General features: G+C 38.6%; 2 protein-coding genes across 2 annotated transcripts in view; both read left to right on the forward strand.

Annotated features, from left to right (window-relative positions):
* COMMD1 (copper metabolism domain containing 1) overlaps positions 1-14,951 on the forward strand; it is a 174,156-nt gene extending 159,205 nt beyond the window's left edge. The window contains exon 3 of the mRNA XM_025468873.3: positions 12,647-14,951. Coding sequence (XP_025324658.1) covers positions 12,647-12,754 — 108 coding nt within the window. The 3' untranslated portion in view covers positions 12,755-14,951. The remainder of the gene's footprint in view (positions 1-12,646) is intronic.
* B3GNT2 (UDP-GlcNAc:betaGal beta-1,3-N-acetylglucosaminyltransferase 2) overlaps positions 1-19,717 on the forward strand; it is a 180,109-nt gene that overhangs the window by 78,726 nt on the left and 81,666 nt on the right. The window lies entirely within an intron of this gene.

Here is a 19,717-nt window from a genome sequence, read left to right on the forward strand (position 1 = left end):
GCTTTCAGAGTCTACTGAATGAATGGTGACCAAGTAAGAAACTGTTTGCCAGTTAGGACCTGACGACCTTCTGTCTTTTGCAAAGGACTGAACTCTAATCTCTAGTTTCTAGAACTCTGGGCAATTTTAAGAAAATGAGGCCTTTCTTTTTCTCCACAGACTGGACCAGAAGTATATCAAAGCCCATAAAATTCATTGCATTATCTAATGAAGTCTTCTTGCTGGTTATAGCTGAAAAGATCTGGATCCGATGGATAAGATCTGTATGTCACTTCCATAGCTCTTCAAAGTACCTTTAACTCTGGCTTGGTTTCTTCCTAGTTAATAGGGCTGTTCTAAGGATCAGATGAGGTCATTCATGCAAAAGGGCTTTCGAAACTGTAAAGCACTGTGTTAATGTGAGGGATGATTGTTGTATATGAACAAAGGTCCCAGCAACCTAAGTGATGTCAGAATCCAACCCCAGGTAATAAAGATGCAATCTCCTCTCTTCCTGCCACTTCAGAAGTTTGCAGTAACTTATTTGAGCTAAAAAGGCTAGTGATTAACTTCCTGCAGTGACTGCAAATCATTTCTTCCCCTCTCTTCCCCATATTCTCTCACCAAGTGGTGTGCCAGATTTTGAGTCAATCTTCAGGCCTGAACCTTGAGACACAGCACAGCAGGCAAAGTAATTCATAAGATCTGGGAATGAGGATCAGCAAAGATTTCTTTTGTACCATTTTCCAATCCCTTTCCTGGCAGCTTTTATCCTGGCAGCCCCCATAGATTAAATGACATTTCAAAACTGAGTTCAGTGAGGATGAGGCCAGATGAGGCTTCTGCCAAACTAGGCTGGCAGACCTGAATAATCAGCAGTTAGTGTGTGTGTGTGCGTGCGTGCATGTGTATATACGTGTGTGTTTCTGGACTATTAGAAATTCTTTTCTGTACAATAAGAACAACAAGCCTAGAATTATGTGTGAGATCATCATCATTATTGTCAACCACAAACACAGAACACTTGATAAACACAGGACCCTCCAAGTTTTGGTGATTATTATGGACTGAATCGTGTCCCCTGCCAATTCATATTAAAGTCTCAACCCCCAATGTCTTAGAATTATAACTGTATTTGGAGTTTGTTGGAAACCCAAAAAATTCATCTCCCCCCCCTCCGCCCCCGCACCATAACCTTGACCAAAAAAAAAAAAAAATTATCCAAACCCTTTTCCCCCAAATCAGCATTTTCTGAATTTGAAAGGCCTCCTATCCTTAGTCATTTCATCCTTTGCTTTCTTTATATAGCTTTCTTTGCTTTCTTAAGAGAAGGGCAAAGGGAAGTGCTTATTTTTTTAACTATGCCTATTTCTGCTTAATTGTGCTATCATGAGTGACTTAAAAGAAACCACGTTGAGACAGCTGGGGCATAGATAGATAGATAGATAGATAGATAGATAGATAGATAGATAGATAGATAGATGATAGATAGATAGATGGTGCTGTTGCCAGAGCAAGTTGATGATCCCTCTAGTTAGAGAAAATCTGCAGTCCTAGAATGGGTTTGATTAGTTTCACTTCTGTCTTCTCCTGCCAAGGAGTTTGTCATTCATTGCTGTACTCTGGTCTTTTTAATGGATGTATGAAGAGGTTTCCCCCATCTTAATCTGTAGATTATCAAGAGCCCCTTAGTTTCTGCCTGCCTAATGGTATTACCTAAACCAGCAACTCTGGTTGAGTTTTGTTTTGTTTTGCTTTTAATCTGCTCTATTCCTTTCACGTAAATATATTTTAGTTTATTTGCCAAAGTTGTTTGCAGATGAGTTTGCTCTGGAATGTGTCTCATCAGGAATGATGAAGGGGGGGCAGTTTGAACTTCAAACTAAAATTAGCAATGCTTTCTTTCTCATGTGTTAAAGAGTTTTATCAATTTGTTTTCTCTTAAGATTTAAGTGAGATTTCTTCCTCCTTCAGTATGATTTGCATTTTCAGTTGTTTAGCAGTTGTTCCTCTGGTTCTTTGTCCTTGTCACCTGGGAACTAGTTCTACTTAGCCAAAACCCAGTATGATTTCTTGCAAATCAAACCAGAGCACCTAAAAATAGTTTTTTACCCAAGTATTTTTTCACCCAATGTTTTTCAAAATACAGAAAATCTTAACAGCTAACATTAAATCCTGCCAAAAATAAAAATGTTATAACATGAACTGGAGCACAGTATTTTTTAGAAATAAGCCCATGATCTCATTATATTGAGCTTTTAGTGTTTATATAACTCAGCTTCGTTTTATTTTCTTTCGTTGTGTGTTTTTAAAATAGTCTTTGTCAGTCCTGGTTCTTATATAAATCAGTACAGAATCTCTAGATATCTCGAATTAGTTTCCATTCTACTCTGCTAAATGTACAGTATTCTGGCTTGAAAGTGTCTGAATTCAGAGTCAGATGTGGGTATTAGAGAGCAGTGGATTGAATCAGAGCTGGGAATTCGCCTTCACATAACTGGGGCTAGCCTCCAGGTTTCTTGTTTTTTTTTTTAGTGGTAAAATGGAGATCGATGGTATTTCTGCCTTTCATTATTTCTACTGACCTGTAATGGGGAGCAGAATATGTCAGGCTGCTTTGAAATCTCTGGAGGAAAAAGAATAGTGATAGTCCTGGTTTAGCAGTGCATAATTCAGCCAACGAAAGAACCACTCATTCTTGCAAGGTCAGACTATTTTCTCCCTTTCGGAAACAAGTCAGAGTTGCCTGGGCCAAAATACACGTTCCTTTTGACCACATATTGGCAGGACACGCATGTCTAGTTTTCTTCTAAATCATGGCTCTAGATTTTTTTCCAGCTAGGAAATCGTAAACCAAAACAATTGCAAGGTCCTGTTCCTGACACTTTCTGTCTTTTTAGAAATTCAAATAACTTTGAATGGAATCTTGTTGCCTGTTGGTTCACAGGCCCTGAGCCTGCAGAAAAATGAAAGCTCAACAGTAGAAGGTTATATATATATATATTTTATTTATTTCTGTGTGTGGCTAATTCAACCTTTGGTTCATTGAAGATTATCGTACTAATGCCCGCTTTATAAAATTCCATAGGTTTTTCTGGTACCTAGCAACCTGGGATCCAGCCTGACATCAGGCTCCTTGCTCAGCAGGGAGGCTGCTTCTATCTCTCCCTCTGCCTTCACTCTCCCTGCTTGTGTTCTCTTTCTCTCTCTCTCTCAAATAGATAAATAAAATCTTAAAAATAAATTAGACATTATCTAAGCTGAGAACAGTAGTCCTCATTACTAAAGGAAGGGAAATATTTGAAAATAAGATTTTTCAGGGGATCCCTGGGTGGCACAGCGGTTTAGCGCCTGCCTTTGGCCCAGGGCGCGATCCTGGAGACCCGGGATCGAATCCCACATCGGGCTCCCGGTGCATGGAGCCTGCTTCTCCCTCTGCCTGTGTCTCTGCCTCTCTCTCTCTCTCTCTCTGTGTGTGACTATCATAAATAAATAAAAATTAAAAAAAAAAAAGAAAATAAGATTTTTCAGACACAGACATTTTTTCAAAGAAGACATACAGTTGGCCAATAGACATATGAAAAGATACTCAACATAACTAATCATCAGGAAAATGCAAATCAAAACCACAATGAGCTACCACTTCACACCTTTCAGAATGACTAAAATAAAAAAGACAAGGGGTGGGGAGCACCCAGCTGGCTCAGTCAGTAGAGTTTAGGACTCTTAATCTCAGAGTCATGAGTTTAGGCCTACATTGGGCATGGAACCTACTTTAAAATTAAATAAATAGATAAGTAGATAAATAAATAAATTTAAAAGACAAGAAACAACAAGTGTTGGCAAGAATATGGAGCAAAAAGAACCATGTATGCTATTGGTGGAAATGCAAATTGGTACAACCACAATGGAAAACAGTATGGAGCCTCCTGAAAAAAATTAAAAATAGAAATACCATATGACCCAGTAATTCCACTTCTGGGTATTTACCCAAAGAAAACAAAAACACTAATTCAAAAAGATCTTTGCACTCCTACATTCATTGCAGCATTATTTGCAATGAGCCAAGATTTGAAAGCAACCTAGATGAATGGATAAAGATGTGTATACATCAGGTAAACACACACACACACACACACCTGATATATACACACTGGAGTATTACTCAGCCATAAAAAAGAGTGAAATCTTGCCATTTGTGATAACGTTGATCAACCTAGAGAGTATTATGCTAAGTGAATTAAGTCAGAGAAAGACAAATACTGTATGATTTCAATTATATGTAGAATCTGAAAAAACAAAGCAAAAATAAACTCATAAATATAGAGAACAAATTGATGTTTGCTGGGGTTTGGTGGGGTTAAACAAAATAAGTGAGAGGGATTAAGAAATACAGACTTCTAACTATAAGTCATGGGATGTAAAGTACAGTATAGGGAATATAGTCAATAATGTTATAATAACATTGTATGGTGTTTGATGGTGAGCATTTCATAATGTATATAAATGTCGAATTACAATGTTACACATCTGAAATTTATATACTGTATGTCAACCATATGTCAACTTAAAAATAAATACATAAATTGGGATAAAACATCTTTCTGGCTTAAATTGTACCATATGGCTATGATATTCAAAAGTTGTCATATGAAGGTACAATTAAAGTTCCTCCCAATAGCTCTAATCTCCTTGTCTATAAAAGTTTTTATGGAGCTGCTATGTTTTAGACAGCTTATTAACCAGTTTAAATTTCACTTCATTTTTCCATTTTGTGGAAATTGTTAAAAGATGGACCAAAACAAGGAGGAAGAAGTGAAACAGCAGAGACCCAGATAATAGGTCTCTGAATGATTAAGATCTGAAATTATTATATATATTTTTAAAGATTTATTTATTTATTTTAGAGAGAAGGAGCACAGCAGAGTGGGGCAAAGAGAGAGAGTCTGAAGCAGACTCTCTGTGGAGTCAGACACATAGCCAACTGTGCCACGCAGGCACCCCTGAAATTATTATATTTTTAAATATTGTCACTCTACATAAAGCCTGTATATAGAAAGTTGAAGTTAGGTGCCCTAGATTTGTTTACTAGTAACTTCAGTCTGTGGTAAATCTGCAACTTCATATATACTCAATGTCTCTTTTCTCCCTTGAGTTGCTAGTTAGCTAATGAAAAGTTCATGTTTTCTTAATATAAGAGTCAGTGAGAATTGTCAGGTTGTCCTCACAAAAGTCCTTTGAAATGCCTGAATGGCAATTCCAGAAAACTCAGTAATTCTTGTCCAGTGGTGGTTAATGCTTTTTTTTTTTTTTAAGATTTTATTTATTTATTCATGAGAGACACAGAGAGAATGAGAGAGAGAGAGACAGAGACACAGGCAGAGGGAGAAGCAGGCTCCATGCAGGGAGCCCAGCATGGGACTTGATCCCAGGTCTCTGGGATCACACCCTGGGCCGAAGGCGGCGCTTAACTGCTGAGCCACCCGGTCTGCCCAGTTAAGCTTTTATAATACTCTGGTAATACTCTGTCTTCTTCTAGGAGATTGTGGGAATATGGAGAAGCACTTCCTCTAGAAGCTGCTCTGGCTCTGAAAGCACCTGGGATGTGCTGAGGCACTGCTGTACTTCGTTTATTAAAGTGAATTCTTTTAGTTCTTGAAGACCCTGTCTTAGTTCCACATAGCTCTTAGCATATTACGAACACCTATTGAGTTTTGGGATCAATCATTTAATTTAGTTACTCTGTTATTAAATTGCAGTCTTAGCCTCCCAGAGAGTCTAATTTTCATCTTTTTTCTTCCTCAGTAGGATGATTCGCTTTATGATTTTTTTTTTCCTTTTTGAAAATTGCATTAGCACACCCTTTACACAGTAGCTGTAGAACTGTCAGCTATTGTGTTTGAAATGAGGATTTCCTCAGGATAAAAATGGCCTAAGTAGGACCATTGTTTGTAATATGTATTCCTAACAGTTTTTGTTTTAAAAAAAAAGATCATAGGGGCACCTGAGAGGCTCAGTTAATTGTTTGACTCCTGATTTCACCTCAGGCCGTGATCTCAGGGTCCTGGGATCAAGCCTTGTGTTGGCCTCTGTGCTCAGCACAGTGTCCGCTTTGGCCCTCTCCCTCTGCTCCTCCCACCACATTTGTGCCCTCCCTCCCCCGTCTCTATTGCTAAGATAAACAATAAAAAATTTTTAAATTTTTTTAAAATAAAAGATTGTTAAGTTTTTAAAAGAGATTATAAATCACAAGTTTTCTTTTCTGAAGTATTGTTTTAAACTGCAACATAAGCTATTATTTCAGATATAGGGTATAAGAGCAGATTGTAGAGATGAGCCCACATTTCTGAAATCCAGATCCTTGATGCAAATTCTTAGTGGAATCTGAGCTTCCATGATTGTTGTTGCTGGCTCTTGTTGCTGTTGTTGTTCTTTAATATCAAAGTGCTGCTCTACAAGATTCAGTACAACGATAGAAAAAAATTAGATATTGGTTTTAGATAATAACCACTTGGAGGGCAGTCTTCCTGTCAGTTTAGGCATGATGAAAATCCTTACTCTGCTAATCTTTGGAGATTGTGTTTGATGATACATACTTTGGCAGTCTGTAGAGACTCATCTTTATATTTATACTGAAAACAGTGATTGAAGCCAGAATGTAAAGTAGAAATGAAGAAACAATACCCACACATAGAAAATATTGGAAATACCAGAGGAGAGGGAATTGGGGTTTGGAGAGTAAATACCTGACCTTTTTCCTCTTGCTAGAACCCAGCATATTCTTATTCCATAAGAATAAAGGAGTGACACAGTCTTAGAGAACAGCACCATAGGACATGAAACAAAGCAGAGAAGGGTGGCAAATGAATAAGAAAGGACAAGTGGAGAATAGTCATAGTTTTCAGGGAACTATAAAATTTTAATTTTGGACAAATGGTTCTTTAAGAAGGAATATGGAAGACCCTTTGCTACAAAAAAGATCTGTCAAGGTGTCCTAAAAGAATTGGAAGAAGTATCAATATAATTCTGAAAAAAACACTCAAAGTATGGGTATCTTATTATATAATTGCTCTTCAAGAAGCCATTACCAGTTTTGACCTTGCTGCATGTTGTTAAGCATGGAAGACACGGAGTGACAGAGCTGCAGATCAAGTTAATTTCAGTTTATGAAAGGACAGCCTAAATGGATAGTCTTCGTGGCTGAAGTTTATGCTTAGCCAAGATTCCCCTTGTGTTAAGAAATGTAACCAAAAGAAAAATTGAGGGAGTAAGCCATATAATATCTGGCCAGCTGTATATGGTTTCCTGAATCAGTTTGGTTAGCAGATCCTCAGTCACCTTTTCCCACTCTCACCCTCTATCCCCTAACTTTAGCACTTTTTTAAAGAAACTGCAACATGTAGAACTTGTGAAAGTCATGTTATAATGCTAAATACGACCAGTTCTTTGGGGAATAAAGCTTTGTGACAGTTTTGCATGGGAAATAATAGTAAAATAGAAAATAGATTATTAAAAAAATAGATTATAGACTTCTTTTTTTATTTTTATTATTTTTAAAGTTTTTTTCTTTTTTTAAATTTTTTTTTTAATTTTTATTTATTTATGATAGTCACACGCAGAGAGAGAGAGAGAGAGAGAGAGAGAGAGGCAGAGACACAGGCAGAGGGAGAAGCAGGCTCCATGCACCGGGAGCCCGACGTGGGATTCGATCCCAGGTCTCCAGGATCGTGCCCTGGGCCAAAGGCAGGTGCCAAACCACTGCGCCACCCAGGGATCCCAGTTTTTTTCTTAATATTTATTTATTTTAAGTGGGCTCCACAGTCCATGTGGGGCTTAAAACTCACAACCCCGAGATTAAGAGTCACATGGTCTACTGACTGTTCCAACCAGGCACCCTGCTATTTTGTTTTATGCTGAATTTATTCTAAATGGTTCCACGTAAGTACTTAATAAGTCATTGCTCTTTTTATTTTTTATTTTAGCATTTTGTGAGTGTGGTGTTGTTTTGCCAAAGAATTCTTGGTATGCTTATGGGCCTAGATAGCAAAATCATCTAAATAGACATTATAAACAAAGAAGTTTTAGTATATGGATAGAGAAAACCAAACACTTGCTTAAAGGCAGCCTTCAATTACTATATAAACTAATAATTAGTTATGTTCTCTGACCTTGCAAGGAAATGAGTTTAAGCTAAAGCACTAAAGTTCTAGGTTGGCAAGTAAGAGTTTCCTGAACAATATTAGAGTGGTTACCTAGGAAAAGAGTTTCTTAGGAACCTGTGAGATATCTTTCTCTGAAGTCATTACAGGTAGCTTGGGTTTTTCTGTTGGTTTGGAGTTGGAGGCCTCTTAGACCTCTTAGGATTAGCTTTTGCAGTTGGAGAGAGTATTGGAGTATTTTGCCTTTGCTTTGTTCTGTTATTTGGGATAGTTTTTTAAATCCTGAGTTTAGGGATGCCTGGGTGGCTCAGCGGTTGAGCATCTGCCTTTAGCTCAGGGAGTGATCCTGGGGTCCCAGGATCAAGTCCCATGTTGGGCTCCCTGCATGGGGCCTCCTTCTCCCCCTGCCTGTGTCTCTGCGTCACTCATGACTAAATGAATAACATCTTTTTTAAAAAGATAAATAAATAAATAAATAATAAATAAATAAACCCTGAGTTTAATACACTGCTATACTCCCAAGTGATCACAGACTACATATTCTTAATAATGATGTGCTTGCTTATTCATCTGCTAGCCAATGTCTGATTCTACCATATGCTTTATCTACACTCTACTAAAAAGCAGCAAGTTCTAACTCTTGTCTCAGATACTTAAATCCAGGAATTTAATCTTACTATTTCTTGTTATTATGACCAGTTAGGCCCAGACCCGAGTGGATGACTTTGGGGAAAAAAAAAAATCAAATGTGCCTGGCTGGCTCAGTTGGAAGAGCTTGAGACTCTGGATCTGGGGGTCATGAGTTCAAGCCCCCTGTGGGATGTATAAATTACTTAAAAATAAAACCTTTGGGCGCCTGGGTGGCTCAGGGTGTGTTCCCAGAGACCTGGGATAGAGTCCCACATTGGGCTCCCTGCATGGAGCCTGCTTCTGCCTCTGCCCGTGTCTCTGCCTCTCTCTCTCTGCCTCTTTCTCTCTCTCTCTCTCATAAATAGATAAAATATTTTAAAAATTAAATAAATAAAACCTTTTTAAAAATCAGATGTTTCAAATTGTTCTTATACTTTGCCTCTGGCTTGATAAGCATTAAGTGCATTAGATGTATTTTCTGTAGTGTACCCCAGCCAAATTTGAACAAAGCCTCATGTGTAAAGCCCCAGTTTAAAGACTCTTGAATACCTGATAAAAATATTTTGATAGCATATCTAGGTAAAGCTAAACCTAGCTTCACCTAGATAGTTTCAAATAAAATAGTTTCAAATAAACTGTTTCTTCAAGGGTCATAAATGGTTACATGTGTCTTTCTAACACTTTTTTTTCCCCAATATTTTATTGATTTTTTTTTTTTGAGAGATTTTATTTGAGAGAGTGAGTGAGAGAGACAGCAGGAGGAGGGGGAAGGAAGGAGAGGGAAAAGCAGACTCCCTGCTGAGGAGGGAGACTGATGTGGGGCTTGATGACTTATTAAATACTTAAGTGGAACCTTTTAGAATAAATTCAACATAAAATAGCCAGGCACAGTCAGTAGAGCATGTGACTCTTAATCTCCAGGTTGTGAGTTGGAGCCCCACATTGAGTGTGGAGCCTACTTAAAGGTCCTGGGATCATGACTTGAGCTGAAAGGCAGATGCTTAACCAACTGAGCCACCCACATGCCTCTGTCTTTCGAACCATGTTAATATGCATTGTTTCCAGGGGGGAGGGGTAAAGGTTGGGAATAGATAGAAAATTTAACTTTGGGGACGCCTGCCTGGGTGGCTCAGCGGTTAAGTGTCTGCCTTCGGCCCAGGGCATGATCCTGGAGTCCTAGGATTGAGTCCCACGTCGGGCTCCCTGCATGGAGCCTGCTTCTCCCTCTGCCTGTGTCTCACGAATAAATAAATAAAATCTTTTAAAAAAATTTATCTTTGGACTCTTGTTTTTCTAGCCTGCTAGTCTCTCTAGTAGTTGATTTCCCTTAAAAATAAATAGCTTCAGGGGTAACCTGAGTGGCGCAGTTGGTTAATAAGCATTCAACTCTTAGTTTTCAGCTCAGGTCCTGAACTCAGGGTCGAGATTGAGCCCCACGTCCAGCCCCACACTCCCCACACAGAGTCTGCTTAAGACTCTCTCCCTCCGCCCCTCCTCCCCTGCACTCTCTTTCTCTCTGTCTCAAATAAATAAATATTTAAAAATAAGTAAATAAACAGCTTCACTGATACTTAGAGGTCTGAGCAAAGATAATTTTTTAAAAGATTTATTTATTCATGATAGACACACACAGAGAGAGAGAGAGAGAGAGAGGCAGAGACACAGGCAGAGGGAGAAGCAGGCTCCATGCCAGGAGCCCGATGTGGGACTTGATCCCAGGACTCCAGGATCACGCCCTGGGCCAAAGGTAAGTGCTAAACCGCTGAGCCACCCAGGGATCCCAAGCAAAGATAATTTGAATACTAAAATCTATAACAAAGTAATGGCCCCCCAGTCAGAAAAGATCCCAGCTTTTATTAATAAACTCTGCTCAGGAATTCCTATCTCTGTGATCAAAGTCCTTGATAGCCTTTCCCAAATAAAATGGAAAACCAGGTGATTTATTACTATTACTGACTTTCACTGAGGTAGAACATGGGTTACATCATCTTCTGCCAGTTTCCCAAATATATGTGTTAGACTGGTAATTACTGCTTTCTCTAGACCATTGTTTCAAAGGCCAAATATTCAAAAAATGTTTTAAAGTTAGGCTAAAGATCTCAGTAAAACGGAATGAAGAATAAAAGGCTTTCAAATCTGAGACCTTAATTTAGCTAACTGAATTATCTAATTTGCCATAAATTTGCTCTTCTTTCTAAAAGGAAGTGATCCCTCCTGCTGCTCCTCAACAAAAGGAGCATCTTTCTTTTCTTTAAATTGGTTTTTGCTTTCAACTACATGAAAACCTGGCAGTTTCTTTCTTCCTTTAAAAAAAAAAAGAAAAAAAAAAACTTGGCAAGTTTCTACATTCACATAGTATACCCCCTTCCTATCCAAATGCATATTTGAGGAAAAGGTTCCCTGTAGTCAGGGAAAGCCTCTCCTCCCTTTGGAAGATTTTCATCTGAGAGGCCCTTACTTTCCCTCTGCACTTGTTTCTCCTGGGGTACGTTCAGTGCCAGCAGTAAACACTCAGCGCAGCAGCTTAGCAACAGCAAAGGGACTTTGCCTGAATCTCCTGAAAGTTCTTCTAGCTAATGACAGAGTAACTTGCTGGCTTGTTGGTCTTCCTCTTACCTGCCACTTTGGGAATAGGGAGGGAAATACCTTGCATTTAGAGAGGAAAAAGTAGAAAAAAGGGCACTGATCTGGTGGTAGCTCTGCCATCAACAGAGGGACAATAGGCATGTCATCTACTGTGCCTGGGGCCTCAGTGTCATATCTAAAAAACAAGGTAGTTGAATTATATGATCTCTGAGAATTCTTACTGCTTTAATATACATGATTGTTGTTAAGAATCTTGAAAATAATCACTCTTGGATACATGCAATTTGCCCTCATCCCTTGACACAGTGTGGACCACGGATCTGTTCATTGTACATGAAATTTCTGTCACTACACTTCAAAGGCCTTTTTCTTTTATTTCTCCCTGGTCTAGGGTTGACTGACTGATCCTAACAGTATTTGCAGAGAATGTGTTTGATGGAAATCTAGGAGAGTTGCCTTATAGCAAGTGGAAGGGCCTCAGAAATGTTTAAGGCTATTTCAAGATCTGGTTGGTTATCTTTCAGTCATCTGGTTGATGTTTCCCAAGCAACTTGGTCACAACCGGTCACAATTTCTAATGTAACTGCTAAATCCAAGGGAGCTCAATTACCAGCTAACACAGACCCAGTCCTCCTTCCATTGCTATACTATGTGGAGTGCTACGGAGACAGTAGGGACTTTGGAGTCAGCCAGAACTGGGAGTTTACAGTCTGACTCTGCCTTTTTCTGATTTTGTTATATAGGTTAACCTGTCTGTACCTCCGCGTCATCATCTATATAACAGCAATACTTATGTACTTAGCTTAAAAATTGTTATAGGGAGACACCTGGATGGTTCAGTAGTGGAGCATCTGCCTTTGGCTCAAGTCATGATACTGGAGTCCCAGGATCGAGTCCCACATCGGGCTCCCTTCACAGAGCCTGCTTCTTCCTCTGCCTGTGTCTCTGCCTCTCTGTGTGTCTCTCATGAATAAATACATAAAATCTTTTTAAAAATTGTTATGGGATCAAATGTGGTGACAGACAAAAACAGCTTCTCACGTGCCTCATCATGAGAACACCCAACATTTGTGTACCTCTTTACCGTTTATGAAACACCTCATTGAAGTAGTTTTAGTTAGGGAACTAAATATGTGGATTTGCTTTGTTGGCTAATATATCATTTAGGTATTGAGACCTGAGTCAGGTTTGCTAGGTAAGGGGCCCTGGATCTTCGGAACTGGGTCAGGCCAGGTCCAGAACCTTGGCTATCTTGAAGGTCTCTTATAAAAACACCCTTTTATGTTTTCCAGGAATCAGAATTTCTGTGTTTGGAATTTGATGAAGTCAAGGTCAGTCAACTCCTAAAGAAGCTCTCAGAGGTAGAAGAAAGTATCAGCACACTGATGCAGCCAGCCTAGCTGAAGATGGAGTTGTTGAAGCAAAGGTGTTCATGATCCCTCCCCAGTGACCTGCGATTTTTTTTTTTAAATCTTATTCACCCATTTTATTAAATCCCCAAATTCAAATCTGTTTGTCTCACTTGCTGAGATTTCTTTTGTCTTTCTCTTTCATTCATTCTTACAGTTGTACTACTTGTAGAGGTTCTAAAACTTTAGCATGCAGAGTGCTCATAAAAGCACCTTGAGATCAAGAGTCACCTGCTTCACTGAGTAAGCCAGCCCGGTTCCCCATTATAAAAGCATTTTAAAAAGGCTTAAGGGCCATATCCCTAGACACTTGAATTCAGTAGGACTAGGTGGAGTCAACTTCAGGAACCCTTACTATGGTGGTCGGTTCCTGGAGTAGGATTCCATAAATCATGGAAGAATTAGAAAAGGGGGAACAAAACATTTTATTCATGCAAATACAAGGCTGACCAAAAGCCATGTGTCTTGAGCTGAGGCTTAGAAAGCCTGCCTAACCTACAAAAAGTTTACTGATCCTGGTAAAACCTGTGATGCTCCTGGAACTGATTCAGACATTTGGATTCATTCTCACTAAATATGAGGGGTCTGGTTTGATCTGAACTACTGAGAAAGTTGGGCTTTTCTGGAACCTAGAACTAAACGGTCCTTGTCACAAAGGGACTGACTCCCTTTATACTTACTTCAAGTCAGAGTTGTATGAAAGGAAAAATGTCTACTGAGCTGATGTGAGGTCTTTTACATCAGAAAATTTTACTTGGGTCATCAAATAAAACCTTTTGAAGAAAACTAATAAAGGGGTACCTGGCTGGGTCAGTTGGTATAACATGTGACTCTTGATCTTGGGGTTGAGGGCATAGAGATTACTTAATAAATAAATACAAATTAAAAGAAAGAAAAAAAAAACAAATTAAAAGAAAGAAAGAAGGCTAGTGTAAAAGCTAGGTCCTCATGGAGAAGTTATACCAAACACCAAGAATACTCTAAAAGGAGGAAGCTGTCAACCAGTATATTGAGGCTATGGCCTTAACTGGTTTTATCATTTGGTACTGATAACATTTAGAAACCCCAGGTGCCTTTCAGATGTAATGTGTTAAAAAATGTAGCTCCCTTGGTCAGTGGTTATACCATATGTCAGTTTTAATGAGTTTATTCTAGGGCAGGAATAAGTTCTTTTCTGTTAAAATTTCCTCTTAAATCAGTTCGCAGACATTTTAGGAACTTTTCCAACACCCAAGCTGAAAATACTGGCTTCCTCCCTGATTAAAACCATCCCAGCAGTTAGCAAACAGTGACCAGAAGGTCTTAAATGTAGCCCCTGTGGACCCTTGAGAAAACATCTTGAAACAGTATGGTAAATAGATTCAGAGAAGGCATGAGGTTTGGCTAAAGAACTATTAAAACTTGCTTTCTGTTTCCAGGGCTACTGTCATGTGATCCAGGAGAATTTAGATAATGTCTTCTGCTATAAAATGGAGGAAAAGAGTATCCCATCATATAATGGGATCGCAAATGTCATTGGAAGGAAGAACTGTAGCTACCACATTATTATTGACTCACATATCCAGTGAAATCTGTGAAAGCCTAAAAGAACAATCCATAGGCCCACAGGAAGAGGAAATCATTGTTGTGGTTTAAAGCTCTGTTTAGGTCCTCCTATAAAATTAATAGCCACAAATGTGGACATGGGCTTTTTATTATACCCCCAAACCCTTGGTCTTTGGAAAGTCTGTTAATGTATACTGAGTTTTTAATAGTAGTAGTAGTAGTAGTAGTAGTAGTAGTAGTAGTAGTAGTAAAAGAAACTAGTTGCTGAAGGTGGTCCCACATTTAACATTAAACACTTTGGGATACAAGTGTTTTTAGGCAGGGTGTGTTTGTGTTGTATTTAGTGGTGATTTTTAAGTATCTGATTGCCAAAGGAATATATGTTTATTATAGTCTATTGTGAGACTACAGACCACACTAAAGACCATGAAATGACTTATCAGCCTAACCTTCAGAGATAATGGAAAGAAGGATGGAACTAGGTGAAGAGTTGTGTTTCCTTGAATAATTATCTGGAAATGAAACACATGGTTTTTAAGACTTTGATAAACATTACCAAATTGTTCTCCAGAAACATTCTATCAGTTTGTATTACATCTAAGAAAGTATGAAAATAAATCACTCCTTTTCTTGCCTAAGTGGATATTGTCTGTTTGTTTGTTTTTAATCTTGGGGGACTAACTTGTTTTTGTAAATTTTTACGAGGGACACTTAACTTAAACCAAGAATTCTCCCTGGGAATAGTGCAAGCATGGCGAAAAGACCAGGGAAAGAGAAAACTGGCATAAGGGTCCCAGCAGGTGCCACTAGATTTCCTACCTCCGTAATCCTAGGTTAAAATCCCTTTATTTTAAGTTCAAGAAATGTGGGGCAAAATTAAAATAGGCTTTATCCTGAATTAGGCCTTGTAGAAATTGTCCTTACTTGAACAATGAGCACTTTAACTTCAGTCTGTTTAGGAACAGTCCAGGCAAGCCAAAAGTTGCTTTTAGAGTAGAGTGAGAAAGAAGCTTCAGCCTTCAGTCGTTTCATGTTGATAGAAGCACAAGATTTGGCCTTAATCTCAGGCTTGGATTTTCTTGGAAGCTCTGGTTTCTATTGGCTTATCAGCAAAGGCTTAAATTTTACCATTATAGCCTCCCCTTTCCTTTACTTAACCTCTCTTCCTCTAGTGTTATTTTTTTTATCCCCTTTATTTATTTCACTCACCTGTCCACCCACGTCCCCTCTGGCAACACCAGTTCTCTATCTTCAAGAGTATGTCTTTTTTCCTTGTTCATTGGTTTCTTAAATTCCACAAATGAGTAAAATCATATGGTATTTGTTTCTTTCTGTCTGACTTATTTCACTTAGCCTTATAATCACTAGATCCGTCCATGTTCCTGCAAATGTCAAAATTTCATTCTCTTTTATGGTTGAATGATATTCCTGTTTGTGTGTGTGTGTGTGTGTGTGTGTGTGTGTGTGTGTGTGTACTACGTCTTCTTTATGAATGGACACTTGGGTTTCTTCCATGTCTTGGCTGTTGTAAATAATGTTGCAGTAAACAAAGGGGTGCATATATCTTTTTGAATTGATATTTTCTTTTTCTTTGGGTTAATATCCAGTAGTGGAATTATTAGATCATACAATAATTCTGTTTTTAATTTTTTGAGGAATCTCCATACTGTTTTCCCATAGTGGCTGCACCAATTGACATTCTCACCAAAAGTACACAAGGTTTCCCTTTTCTCCACATTCTTGGCAACATCTGTTATATCTTGTCTTTTTTTTTTTAATTTTTTTTTAAAGGTATTTATTTATTTATGATAGTCACAGAGAGAGAGAGGCAGAGACACAGGCAGAGGGAGAAGCAGGCTCCATGCACCGGGAGCCCGACGTGGGACTCGATCCCGGGTCTCCAGGATCGCGCCCTGGGCCAAAGGCAGGCGCCAAACCGCTGCGCCATCCAGGGATCCCATATCTTGTCTTTTTTATTTTATCCATTCTGACAGTGTGAAGTGATATTGTGTGTTTTTTTTTTAAGATTTTATTTATTTATTCATGAGAGATACACAGAGAGGGGCAGAGATACAGGCAAATGGAGAAGCAGGCTCCTCGCAGAGAGCCCAATGTGGGACTCGATCCCAAGACCAGGATCACACCCTGAGCCAAAGGCAGATGCTCAACCACTGAGCCACCCAGGTGTCCCACATTGTGGTTTTGATTTATATTTCCTGATGATCAATGATTCTGAGCATCTTCTCATTTATCTTTTGGCCATTTGTATGTCTTTTTTGGAAAAATATCTGTTCAGTTCTCTGCCCATTTTAATCAGACTATTGGGGGGTTTTTTGTGTTTGTTTGTTTTTTGTCTTTTTAAGTAATGATTCAAAAAGAACTATGGCACTTAAAATTTTCATTTTAACGTAGTCTTTCCCAAGTGTAAGAAGGCAGTGAAAGCAAAAGATGACACTGAGTTATCTGAAATCTTAAATAGCTGACATGGTATCAAGCTACTAGTTACTGAAATTCTTTTTTTAGACCTTAGTGAAAATTTGGAAAACAGAATATAAATAGAAATTTGAGGAAATTAAATGTTAAGCAGATGTTAGAAAATAATGTTTTCTGAAGTACACAATAAATAATCTAGACCAGTAAAGGGAAAAGGATATAGAAGGAAGCCTTCTAGAGGCAGCTCAAAAATGAATGGATATTTTCCTAAAAGAACAGGATACTGGAAGGGATGGGTCTTAATAGGACAATAGCCACCTTATAATTTTAGGTGTCACAAGTTTCCAGCCAAATTTTTCAGTATTTTAGATGGTGATTTAGTTAGCAAAAGGGAAAACTCAAATAGAACATAAGTAGTTTGCACTTACCTCTAGCTGCAAGGTATACATTTTTTTACCTCAAAATTTGAGAAATAGCAATTTTTATCTGAGTGTAGTCAGTTCTCAATTCTCCCTTATTTGGGGATGGCCATGGTTGTCATAGCATCATGACTGAATGTAACACTGAAGTAACCTTTGTTATACAGGAACCTGTCTAGGCCTGCTTGCTGTCATGTCAGATAAATGGTGCCAACTGGCATATCTTATAAGTTTAGTACATTTAGGGATGCCTGGCTGCCTAAGTGGTTGGGTGTCTGCCTTTGGCTTAGGGCATGATCCTGGAGTTCCAGGATTGAGTCCCACATTGGGCTCCCTCTGCATGGAGCCTGCTTCTCCCTCTGCCTATGTCTCTGCCTCTCTTTTTGTGTCTCTCATGAATAAATAATTAAAATCTTTTTTTTAAATATTTATTTATTTATTTATTTATTTATTTATTTATTTATTTATTTATTTATGATAGACACAGAGAGAGAGAGAGGCAGAGACACAGGCGGAGGGAGAAGCAGGCTCCATGCCAGGAGCCCAACGCGGGACTCGATCCCGGGACTCCAGGATCACGCCCTGGGCCAAAGGCAGGCACTAAACCTCTGAGCCACCCAGGGATACCCAATTAAATCTTTAAAAAAAAAAAAGTTCAGTACATTTATTGCCAGAATAAAATACTAAACCTATATGTGAGCACATACCAAAATATGAGTATTTATATCATTTACTCACTAAGGACTGTAATTAGTCTTTTTATTTCTCTTTTACGCACCTACTCTTGGCTAGTTTTCTTTTTCTTTTTTTTTTTTAAGTAGGCTCCATGCCCAATGTGAGGTTTGAACTCATGACCTGAGATCAAGAGTTGCATGCTTTACTGACTGAACCAGCCAGGTACCCCTTGGCTAGTTCCCTATCTCAGGGTTTGTTTATTCACAGGAGGCAGACAGGGAGAAATGGAAAGGGGGGAAAATATGGATTGCACAAGTGCAATAAGAGATTAAACTGTTAAGTTAAAAAAAATTTAGGCTGAAAAATGAAAATACTTAAAATCCTTAATACTGTTACTATACTGTTTTTACATTAAATAAATAAAAATATATTTGGCATTTTATGATTCATAAATTATGACTGTTTTTAGAATCATGACTAAGATTTGGCACTGGTCTCAAAATGACTAGGTAACTTCTGGTAGAAGCTATTTTGCCATCTTTAAAAGGGGGGAAATATCTGGACAGATGGACAGAGGACTTACACAAGGCCATGGTCAGGAAGAGGCCTCAGGGTGGTATCTTTCATTTCCCTATTCTGTCAAACCCCCCAGAAGAATATGTGCTTGAAAAAAATAGGTATGTCCTTGCTCATTAAGATAATGACAGTTCCTACAGTGATGGCTTTTGTATGCAGATATGACATAGGGGGTGTAAGATCCTATGTCATTTGCAAGCTGCATCCATGTTAGACTTGTCCGTGTGCTGAGGCTGCTGAGGCTCTTTGTAGAGCCTAATGATGTTTCTGATGACCTTGGTCTTACTGTCCACTCAATGCTACTCATTTTTGGATGCAGTGTGCAAGATGAGTCTTGATGTGCACATGGGCTCCTTGGCTGTCCTCAGTACCTAGGTAGGCAGCAGACTATCTTTATCCTACCTGTATAACCATGATCCAAGCTTGCTAAATATAACATAACTCTTGGCCATTTCTTCATTGTAACAATGTCTGTAGTGAATTCTGTAGCAGCTACTTGCTCATTATTAAGGTTTTCTCATCATAATCTATCATGGTCCATAAAACAGAGATAAAAAAAAGTTTTTAACATTTTAATTATAAAAGTAAACAGGCTCATTAGGGGCACGTGGGTAGCTCAGTCAGTTAAGTATCTGACTCTCAGGGTTGTGAGATCAAGCCCTGTGTCAGGTTCCTTGCTGGGCATGGAGTCTGCTTAGCGTTCTCTCTCCCTCTCCCTCTGCCCCTTCCCTGCTCTTCCCCCCCCCCACCAAAATGCATAAGACATACTCATTAAAAAATTACTTATAATTTTTATTTTTATTTTTATTTATTTTTTCATAATTTAATTTTTAAATGAGTACAAAATTGTATGGAGCAAAACATGATTCTCCCTTGCTTTCTACTTTTTAATAAGACTCTCCTGGGGTGCCTGGTTGGCTCAGTCAGTAGAGCATGCAACTCTTGGTCTCAGGGTTGTAAGTTTGAGCCCTACATTGGGTGTAGAGATTACTTAAAAATAAAAATCTTTATTTTTAAAAAAATATTTTACTTATTCATGAGAGACACACAGAGAGAGAGGGAGGCAGAGACACAGGCAGAGGGAGAAGCAGGCTTCATGCAGGGAGCCCGACATGGGACTTGATCCCAGGTCTCCAGGATCATGCCGTGGGCCAAAGGAGGCGCTAAACCACTGAGCCACCCGGGGTGCCCCAAAAATAAAAACCTTTAAAAAAATAAAAATAAAAAATCTCTATCCCTAGAAGTAGTTGTTCTTAACAATTTTGTGTTTCCTTACAGATACTTTCTATGCACACAAAAATATTAA

The sequence above is a fragment of the Canis lupus genome, chromosome 10 (genome assembly GCF_003254725.2).
Source record: "Canis lupus dingo isolate Sandy chromosome 10, ASM325472v2, whole genome shotgun sequence".
NCBI lineage: Eukaryota > Metazoa > Chordata > Mammalia > Carnivora > Canidae > Canis > Canis lupus.